Source organism: Diadema setosum, chromosome 2, assembly GCF_964275005.1.
Source record: "Diadema setosum chromosome 2, eeDiaSeto1, whole genome shotgun sequence".
Lineage (NCBI taxonomy): Eukaryota > Metazoa > Echinodermata > Echinoidea > Diadematoida > Diadematidae > Diadema > Diadema setosum.
The window spans coordinates 47129858-47140531 of record NC_092686.1 but is presented as its reverse complement, the minus strand read 5'-3'; the positions used below and the strand labels follow the sequence as shown (position 1 = coordinate 47140531).

General features: G+C 38.9%; 1 protein-coding gene across 1 annotated transcript; it reads right to left on the bottom strand.

Moving 5' to 3' along the window:
- Positions 1-2357: 2357 nt before the first annotated feature.
- On the bottom strand, positions 2358-5059 carry LOC140245806 (plexin-A4-like). The gene is made up of 2 exons (XM_072325317.1): positions 3983-5059; positions 2358-2516 (listed from the first exon to the last, which is right to left on the bottom strand). Exons 1-2 carry the CDS (start codon positions 5057-5059, stop codon positions 2358-2360), a joined length of 1236 nt encoding a protein of 411 aa, XP_072181418.1.
- Between the last annotated feature and the right edge of the window lie 5615 nt (positions 5060-10674).

The window sequence follows — 10674 nt, the reverse complement described above, 5'->3', positions numbered from 1 at the left end:
GATCGTAGTGTACTGCCTGGCTTCTTCATCCAATTCAATTTGGAGATATGCATGTGACAAATCCAGTTTTGAATACAGCTGTCCACCCTCCAAATCCTGGAGTAGGTCCTCTAACGTTGGAATCGGATACTGTTCTAAGTCTAACAGTTTGTTTGCGGTTACTTTGTAATTGCCGCATATCCGGACTGATCCATCTGGCTTGTCTACGACGACAATAGGGCATGCTATTCTACAGCCTGTACTTGTCTTGACAGGTTCAATGACGTCCTGGGCCAGCAGTTCGTCAAGAGCTTTGTCTACTTTAGACCGTCTCGCATAGGGCACTGGGGCTGCCTTGTAGAACATTTTCTCATTTGCTACCTCCCTGGGATGCACTTTGGCCTTGAAGTCTTTCATTTTCCCTAAGGTAGAGCAGTCGAAAACATCCTTGTTTCGTTCGAGTACATCCTCAAGGCTCTGTATCTGGTGAACCGTAGCTTCTTCATTCTGGGTGGTCTGGTCCAGGGCAGGAAGAGTTATCAGGGGGATTGGTGAGGCTTGTAACCAATCACGACCAAGGAGGCTTACACCGTCTTCGACAACAAGTAAAGGCAACTTGTAGGTCTGACCACCAGGGGCTGGATCAGGGCTGAAACTGACATCCACTATGGCTTCACCCTTTATGGGAACTTGATCTCCAGTATAGGTGTTGAGCTTGACATTCGTTGCTTTCAGTTTTGCACTGCCAATCGTACAAAATGTTTCTGCTGAAATGATAGTCCATGGACTGCCTGTGTCCACCTCCATGGTGAGGGGCTTTCCATTCACACTAACAGAGACATGGTATGCTGAATTTTTTGCGAGTTTATTGACAGTATTATCCTTGATATGACTCATGCTTGCAGAATTTGGCGGTTCTTCAGTGTCACTGTCATAATCATTTCCTTCCAAGAAATGTGTGGACTTTTGTCTCCGCGCTTTTCTGTATGCGTGCACACTGACACATTGGCTTTGTGTGTGTCCACGCTCTGAACACTTGTGGCAAGTTTCAGTCTTGAATCTACAGTCCTGTGGTAGATGATTACTGGAACCACAACGCCAACATCTTTTTGCTTGCTGGTTCATGGGCTTGCTGCTGTTTGGCTTACCTTTAGGCTTACTTTGTTTGAAGTTTGGCCTACTATTCCTGCCTTGTGGCTGTGCGTGTGATTGACTAGCATGTACCTTATTCACCAATTCTCCTGGACTGCATGTGGCATTCACACTTTCAGGCTCAATTGATTTGCCAATGCTTTTGATTTGTTCCAAGTCCTTATTTGCTACTTCCAGAGCGGTGGCGATACTCAGTGCTTTCTCATACGTCAAATTCTGTTCACTGAGAAGTTTGCGCTGGATCGTGTGATCTCTACAACCTACTACGAGGCGATCTCTGAGCATCGTATTCAAGTCTCGGAAATTACATCCTTCGCTACTCTGCCTTAGTTTGGCTACAAACTGTGGAATAGTTTCTGTGGAGGTTTGTGTGCATGTATAGAATTTGTACCTTAGCACGATTTCTGTTGGCTTAGGTGCAAAGTGATTTTGCAAGGCTTCAACACACTGTTTGTATGTTTTCTCCACTGGCTTTTGTGGCTGTAGCAAGGATCTAAGGGTATGGTATGCCTTACTTCCTAAGTTGGTTAGAAAAATTGCTCTTTTCTTGTCATCATCCTTGATATCATTAGAAATCATCCATGTATCCAAAACTTCTACCCACTCTTCAAAACTATACCCTGCGTCAAGCTGGGGTACTGGGCTTAAGTAATTATTAGCCATTTCTTTCATACACAAACTACCACACGTGCTAGTATTTAAACAATAGGCTACTTATTTAAAACTCAAGTCTTAAACTATCAACCAGTACATTAACTAAGCTTAATTTCTATGAACTTTAAAATTTGTTCACATTTATAACCAAATTATGAGTGGGTATAACTCTTCACGAGTCTACAAGCCTATGGCTGTGTGTCAGAAATCACTGACTTACAAAAACTACCATTGTGTAGGCCTAAATCTGATACACAACAAAAACAAAAGCACTCTTAATAAATAAAATCACGTGACCAAGGCTAGCATGTTAACATAGACTAGCGCACAGACAGCTAGTATATAATCAAATACTCACGATTAATGCTCTATGATTTATTTATTTCTCATGAGTTATTGTATTTTTACTAATTTCATTCATCAGGGGCATGGCATCTAAACAGCATGACTTCCATGGCTGTTGCTGGCATGAAAACTCGACATCATGTCATCAGTGAATACTGAAGTGGCTTGTCCTTGGCTGGGGCGTTTGGCTCAAGAGTCATTGACACTAGCTGGCTTCAAATTCCAGTTCAGGCGTTGTTCGCTGGTGCAGGCATCGGCATCGGCATCGGGCAGTGTTGTACAGGCATCGCCATCGGCATCGGGCAGTGTCGTTCAGGCAGGCACGGGGAGCTAGGAGTAGGAGCGGGAATGGCTCGGCTGGGTGAGACGCTGTGACCGCTGCGACACTGCGTTGGGCTCGGCGAAAGCGATACATTTAATAGGCACAGTTCATGCACGCTCCCGCTGTATATACAAAACTGCAGCGGCAATTCGTCAGTCAGTCAGCTGTCAGTGGGCTACGTAGTCGTACAAAGCTGCAATGCTCGGCTAGGGATCCAGTCGTAGTTACAACGGCTATGGCGGGCGGTTGCAAACTGCGGAGCGTTCATACTCGAAAATGCATGGCTGGGGCTAAGCAATCTCGGTGGGTATCGACCTGGCATGGCCGTGCACATACGCCACTAAGTCTCGTCAAATTTCTGTCCCTTGCAAGGGTCCGATAACACTGGCAGTTACTCAGCACAGGATCCCATCCTCGTCGCCAAAATTGTTATGTTCTTTAATTACTTTTGTGGAGGCTCACTCCAATAATTGCAAGAACACAAAGAAGTAAGGTTGAAACATAACTTCTATTCTACTCGGTTCGGTCGGCGTCTGACGATCACGAACAACTCACACAACATGTGTGTTACATAGGATGCGTCACAATAGTCTCCATTCAAGTCGATACATAACAGACAATCCGTTCAAAAGTTATGAATTTTTGAAGTTTTAATGCAGTAACCACTGGATGAGAAGACTACTGCATTGTATGAATAACTTAGATGTCACATGCGTACAACAATATAAGGAAAATACAAAGAGAATTTCACAAAATTTCATCTTTTGAAAAAAGTACACATTCCCTCGACTCGTTACCGACATATGTTAGGGGTAATATCATTCCCCCTGCCTTTAGAAAGAGGCAAGTCAAGTGCTCTTTTATTATGCGAAAAAAGTGAAAATATGTTGAATTTTCTTTACATTTTCTTTATACTGTTGTACGCATATGACTCACAAGCTGTAGTAGTCTCCTCATCCAGCGGTTCCAACACAAAAATTTTAAAAATTCATAACTTTTGCATCGATTGTCCAATTTTCCTCAAACTTTCACTGATGTGTTCTACTAATATTGCTGCATTCTCTCAATCCTTATGTTTATGAAGGTGAACTTGTCCTTTAACTTGACCCTAGACCTTTGACCTCATGACCCGAAGCTCTCTCTGGAGAATCTTAACTTGGTAGTACATGTATACCCTAAGTTTCAAGAAAACACCTTCAGGCATATAACTGCATGGATATGGGGTAAAAAGTGAAATTTTGAACATTTGACCTTGACCTTTTGACCGTAGATCTAAGCATATTCATCTAAAAGTTGATAGGCACAACTTTGCCCACTCATACATACCTGTATAAATGCAAAGTTTCATTAGGATACCTCAAACTTCAGTTATGCTGTCCACAAATTGACTATGTACAGATGGAAGGACGGATGGACGGATAACCTGAAAAACATAATTACTCATCATTTAAAGTTTCAGCATTATCAACATGAACAACACTGTACATGTAAGCTGAATTATGGAACTAGTGTTCAAAAGCTATACTTTACCCCAAATCTTTGTGGGCACTCTGACTTGTCAATGTACGCAATTGGTGCACCTAGGTATTTTGATTCGTCGTTGTTTGAACCACATCCATACAAAGCATCAATGAACTTCTCTTGAACAGCTGGCATTGGGAAGACACAGAACCAAGATTGCACACTACCATCAACATTACTTCTGGTGAAGGTGGTAAACAGAGCATCATCATCTGTGCTGATATCAAGCGACTGAGCAAGCTGGGGAGAGACTGGACCAATATGAGCAGCTTGTATCAATGCACCGATTCCACATGAAAGCTTAATTTCTACATATGAAGGAAGGTTTTCTTTCAACTCATTATTCTTGGTACAGAAACGTCCCAGTTTTGATTCTGAAGATGACCCAGTGATCTCATGTAAAAAGAAGAACATGTAATTATCCCACTCCATTCCATCAATAAGTTTCACATCATTGATCGTGGGTGATTTTATGATTTCTGTGGCAAAATCAAGATAGAGAGTCAGGGCCGGATCTTGATCATCCAGTCTGCGTATCCCTACTGGCCTCACATTGTCATTATCTCTGGATGTTGGAGCCACAAAAAGATATGAGTCAAATTCCTGCCCTACAAGCGGCCCTACAAGTCCAACAAAGGATGAGCCCAGTGTCCTTTTCGTTACTATTTGTCCATGAAAGCCAGATGAAAATAAAGTGGTTAGGTCTCTGTATTCACATTTGCCATCATATGTTCTGCAAAGAACAAGGTGATTGCGAGGAGAAGGTGCAATGGTAAGGATGGTATTGTCATTGTCCTCACAATCAATGCCACAGTCATTAGGGTCTGTACTGTCATTTCTCAAGTGCGCCAGATTTCTGTCTAGCTGGTATATCCTGGACCTCGCTCCCACATACACAAACTCTTCGCCAGTTGCATTACTGACAAGGAAGTGGTTGAAGACAAAGCCTGGCGCTCCGCGAAAGTTTCCCCTGAGGTATGTTGACACCGGTGTTCCTGCCGAATCCCCAATCAGCGACAGTATGCATGTGAATACCACCAGACTGCACAGCTTCCAGTGTGTCCGAAGGAAATGACTGCATTCCATGTTGCCAATTTAGCTCAGAACAACCCTGGCTTGAAGCAGATCCACCGAGTCGTAATGTTAATCCAGCATGGAGCATCGGATTAATCTGCATGAAAAATAAAAAGAAAAGTGATAATGATAATGATTAAGAATGTTTATACTGCACATAAGACATAGTTCATATCAAAGTCACTATGCACTCCTGAAAAGGAAATACTATAAAACAGAGTATACATTACAATTTTGCAATGATATTGCATTTCATATAATTGAAAATGTTAACTTCTAAAGTGTATACAATAAAACGTGATTCACAACATGCATACTGTTCTCTATCATTTGTTTTCTTTTTATAATATGATAATTTGTGCCCCATCTTTGTCATCAATGTAACTGCGTTGTGTAAGAATACTGTCTCTGAACAAAAATTGTGTTACTGATGAAATCAAGCATTTCAAAAAATGAATCAAACTGAACTGAAATATTATGAAATGGAGTCATGCAAAATGTAAAGTCAATAAGTGTCATAAAACACTTGCAGAGAGGTTAATGCTGTATTTCTCCCAATCACATAAAAACATTATTCGCTTCACAATAGCAATGACATTATCTTGTAAAGCAGTTGATGACCATACAAATGTATTCTCCAGAGCTGCAACAGGCAGGTACAGTGTATTAAACATTTATTCATGATCACCACTATAAGATTACAAGTAGCTAGCCCAGCAAGCACATTTGCTGATTTTAAGACATTTGTGTACAAGTAGCAGTAACACCACTATAGAAATCATATGAGAACATATGTATGTAAAACATTCTATCAACTACAAAATTAAATAGATAAATGCACTGTAAGACAAAAAAGTATGTCTTACAACAATCTATTATATTCTGATATCTTTAAGCAGAATGTACCCTCTTGAGGGACAGATACATCAAAAAGGATGAAAACAGGAAAAGAGAGATTAGTAAACAATTTTAACAACTGACATACAACAAAGTACTCGGTATATAATTCTAATTGATAAAGTAAGCAAACATGGCTTACTATGGAATTTTACCTCACAAAAACCATGCTTGATTTCTAAAACTGTAGACATGATATCAATGTAATATTCTTTACAAGTACAATGTAAGATGTAATTTTTCTTGTTTAAAATTCCTTTTCTCAAGATACAGATTTCCTTTGATCACACTTCTCATCGCCTGTATTAGATGAAGAGCTACTTATTTCAAAGAGAGTGGGAAAGAAATTCACTAACATAATCTGAACAACAACAACAACAGCAGCAATAACAACAAATCTGCCTAAAGTTTTTGTGCAAAAATAACTGCTAAGGACAATGGTCAATGCTTAGAATTCACCAAGACTTGACATCTGCAACAGTGCCATACTGAAGCAAAATACGGGATAACATTTTTTTAACATGTTCCTTTCACTTTTTAAATGGGGTTACATAATGGTCAACCCAAGAATAATTTTCCTTCAAATACCTACTAATAGTTAACTTTAGAGAATAGAAACAACAATACATATTTACTAAAAGAAGAAAATGTGATAATTGTTTATGTTATGTATTACATGGGCATTTTGTGCCCGAGTTATCACCACAGTCTTAATCCCTAATTGTCCCCATTAAAGGAGATTTTCCTCCAAAACTCTCTTGTAAAAGAATACAGTCAGTCACAAAAGAAAAAAAAATTCAACCAATCGACAAACATGCAAATCTTTACAGCTATTTATGTACCAAAGGTAACAGGAAACTGAAGTCCAACTGTTTTATTCTGCCTTTAGATGACCTAGTGATAACCTGTTTGCATAGATCTTGTACACTATTGTCGGAATTGATGTCATTTTAGGCAGAGGACCCAACATACCTATGTCATTAGTGTCAACTTTGTTTGTTTGTTTGTTTGTTTGTTTTTTCATTTAGTATTGATTCTGGGAGTGTTGAATATTTAGAAATCATGGGGCGAATGTTGAATGAAAACAACAACAAAATATGATTAAGGAACCCTGTGCTAAACCTCTCGCATCAACTATTTCCATCCAAGCATATATTGTCGAGCATCAGATACAAATAACTACTACATGTATACCAGTTTAGTTAAATGGTAAAGTGTTATCTGTAGGAATTGAATTTGGTTTGGTGTCTTGCCATCTTTGCTTTCATCAGTACCAGCAACTTGATGGAACACTTAATTTGCTTGCGGAAACACATGACAAAAAAAATGTTACAAAATATCACCCTTTCACGTCATATACTGTCTCAGAGTTGTGACAAAATCTAGACTGGACACCAAAAACAATTGGATCAGCCAGTGAAAGGTACGTAAAGATGCACTGGGAATTGATCAGATGTATTTTGTCATTAGTTTCACAATGATTTGCAAAAAATAGCATTAATAAAACACACCCATGAAAGTTACCAGGGCTGCACTTACATTGCAGCAGTCTGTGCAGCAGCTCAACCCAGTAAACACAAAAGAGGACTTCTGATGAGGCATTGTGTAAATTGTTTTCCTTCTCAGAAAATAGCTCAAAATAGTCAAAATAGGGAAATTCACTATCTAGCATTCTCAAAGATGAATGTCCATAAAGATTATGAGTAGCAATCTGAAAGAGGAAGTTGTTTGTAATTAAAGCCATCTTAGGTAGGTAGGCCTACTATAAAAATATCAGTTGCATATTGAACAGATCTGATAGAGGACTCCATAAATAACTGTAACTGTCAGTGCTGGCCTTCAAACCTGTCTATATATGGTGATCATGCAAGGGAACAGACCAGACAAAACAAAAACAAAAACAAAACAAAACGAGACATGAAAACTCGTCACATTGAGGACGAGTTAGGTGATACGCTTATGGTCATCAGATGACAGTCATCTGTGATCGACAAAGAAAAGAATGTGATATAGGCACCTTAAAGTTATATTGAGCGTGCTTGCGAAACCGTTTTTGTAACCACTCGGCCACGGGTCATCCACGGAAATGGTAAGACAAAAAAAACAAAAACAAAACCAATGTATAGATATAACAGGGGGAAAGTCAATGCCCACTCAACTAACGTGGCCGTGTGAACATCTATTGCATTGCTAGACGGAAAAGCGGCCTTGTAACGACTGAGGTCGCTATGCCATTTCTGGCAACTTGGAAAAAATATGTCCCGCAGACATAAAACCTATAATCGGCTGGTTTTGATACCTTGCCTTTAATCATAATTTTCAGTGTAATGACGTCATCAAATTAATAAACAATAACATCGTCTTGAAAGACAATTGTTCAAAGTACAACACCTCAGTCGTCGTCATTACATACTATGATCGGTTTGACAAAGTCAACCTGCAAAAGTTTGCTGCAGTCGAAGCAATGTGGTCTCCAACACACAAAGAAGAGGGATATGGCGTGTGTGTGTGTCTGTGTGTGTGTATAGGTGCGTTTATATACGAACGTGATTTCTACATGGACGAATATGTAATACAAAGTTGAGGAAAAAAACAGTAAATAGCTAAGTATTTTGATTCGTGATCTTGTGGGGTTCGAACCCGCAACCTCACGTCTCTGAGACGTCGCCTTTAACCACTCGGCCATATGTCTCGACAAGAAAATATGGGGAACATTATGGACTTGAAAGACAGTTGTGCAATATATAACACATTCAACGTACGTTGTCAGTTTGCTTTTGACATGACGATCTATCACTCACATATGAGGCAGGTATTATAACCTGTATGAAATTATTATAGGCATGGTTATCAAATTCCCCTAAAATTTCCTTATAATTGCCTTATTTTTACACACAGTTATGCTATCCCTTTAAACTCGTCACAGTTTAATTAGAATCATTAACATCATACATTAGTACCATATTCAGTTCCATAGCTGATCACGTTTGCTAATTAATTAGGATTAATTGTCTAGAATGTGTCATATGGCCAACCTGTATACACACGTATACACACACACACACAATGCTAAATGTATGTATCAAACATCTGTAACACAACTTTGAACTTACTGTAGGAATTATCGCTGCACTTATCATTCATACTTTTTATCACCATCTGAAACTCCACAAAAACCACTAATTGACAAATAATCATCAATACAGAAGACTGACTTAAAGGAACAATGCAAATACCTTTTTTACAATGTATAGCTTGTTACATGTGTAAATCAGCACAAAGTAACCACGACTACATTGTGTTACTGAATTGATATGAACAAATTTCATTTTGTTACAATATACTATATCAGTTTAAAAAGCCCAGCCTGCAAAATTTTGCAGCAGTCGAAGTAATGCAGTCTCCAACGCAAAACAAAGGTATACTGTGTGAGTGTGTGCGTATAGGTGTGTTTACATGCAAACGTGTTTTCTACATGGACGAAGGTGTAGTACTCCATTGAAGAAAAAAAAAAGTTAAAAAAAAATAATTATTTTCTTTCGTGCTCTTGTGAGGATCGAACCCGTACGTGTGCAACCTCATGGTTTCTGAGACGACGCCTCTAACCGCTCGGCCATTCGTCTCGACGAGAAAATTAGAGGAACGTAAACTTATGTACGTGAAAGATGAATCAGGAATCGTTTCGTCCGCATTCCATTCTCATTTTCAGTTTTAAATTGCAAAATTGTCAACCTCATGAGGATATTTCAAAGAATAAAATGCATGATTACTGCAGATTATTGTCACAGCTACAACATACTTAAGTTTCAGAGGAAATGAAGCAAAATCAGCTGAGATAAAGGTGCTTAAACGTTGTCAAGTCAATGCATGGTTTCTAAAAAAATCACCTCCCATAGACATAACACGTAAACTTGTCCGATTTTGCGTATTTACCTTTAAACACAATTTAAAGCATGATGACGTCATCAAATTTCAAAACTATGACATGGACTTGAAAGGCAAATGTTCAAAGTACAACATATCTGAATTTGGGATAATATTGAGCTTAAACAACAGAGATACGAGCAAATGAATGTCAGAAACAGTACCTTAAAAAATTTAATTCCACTTTTTTTATTTCAGATGATGATATGATGACGTCATAATGTATTCATGGAGATATTGATGCTTGAAACGTTATTTCCAATTCATATGTTTTTGTAATATGCAATAAAAACATAGGGTAACCAGACGTTTTAAAGAGCTATGGCGAAATAAACAAAGACATGTTTTTCGCTATATTTGCACATAGACGCGCACACGAAATTTCAACTTTGCCGCCAACGCATTCCTTTGTTATAGGTCAAAATTGATCGGAAATCAATGGATATTGTTGCTTAATGTATCAGGAATCCAAATCTGTCAAAAAATGTGCATTTTCATGTTGCTTACGCGCACTACGCGCGAAAATGTGCGGACGGACGCGAACGCGCGAAACGCTTAAAATTGTCTGAAACTTCGAGATTTTCCATTGGTAAGTTGTTTTGAGCCTTTTAAAAGTTTGACGCGCGCGTACGCGCGCGTAATAATGTCCTAGGTAATTAGCATTAAAATGTAAGATAGAGCGTGACCTGAACTTAATGTCCACCGAAAATGATACAGAAATTACCTTTATTTATGAAGTTATGATCGATCATGTAACATGGTCCGAAAATCACAAAATGGCGCCTAGATGACGTCATAGACATGTT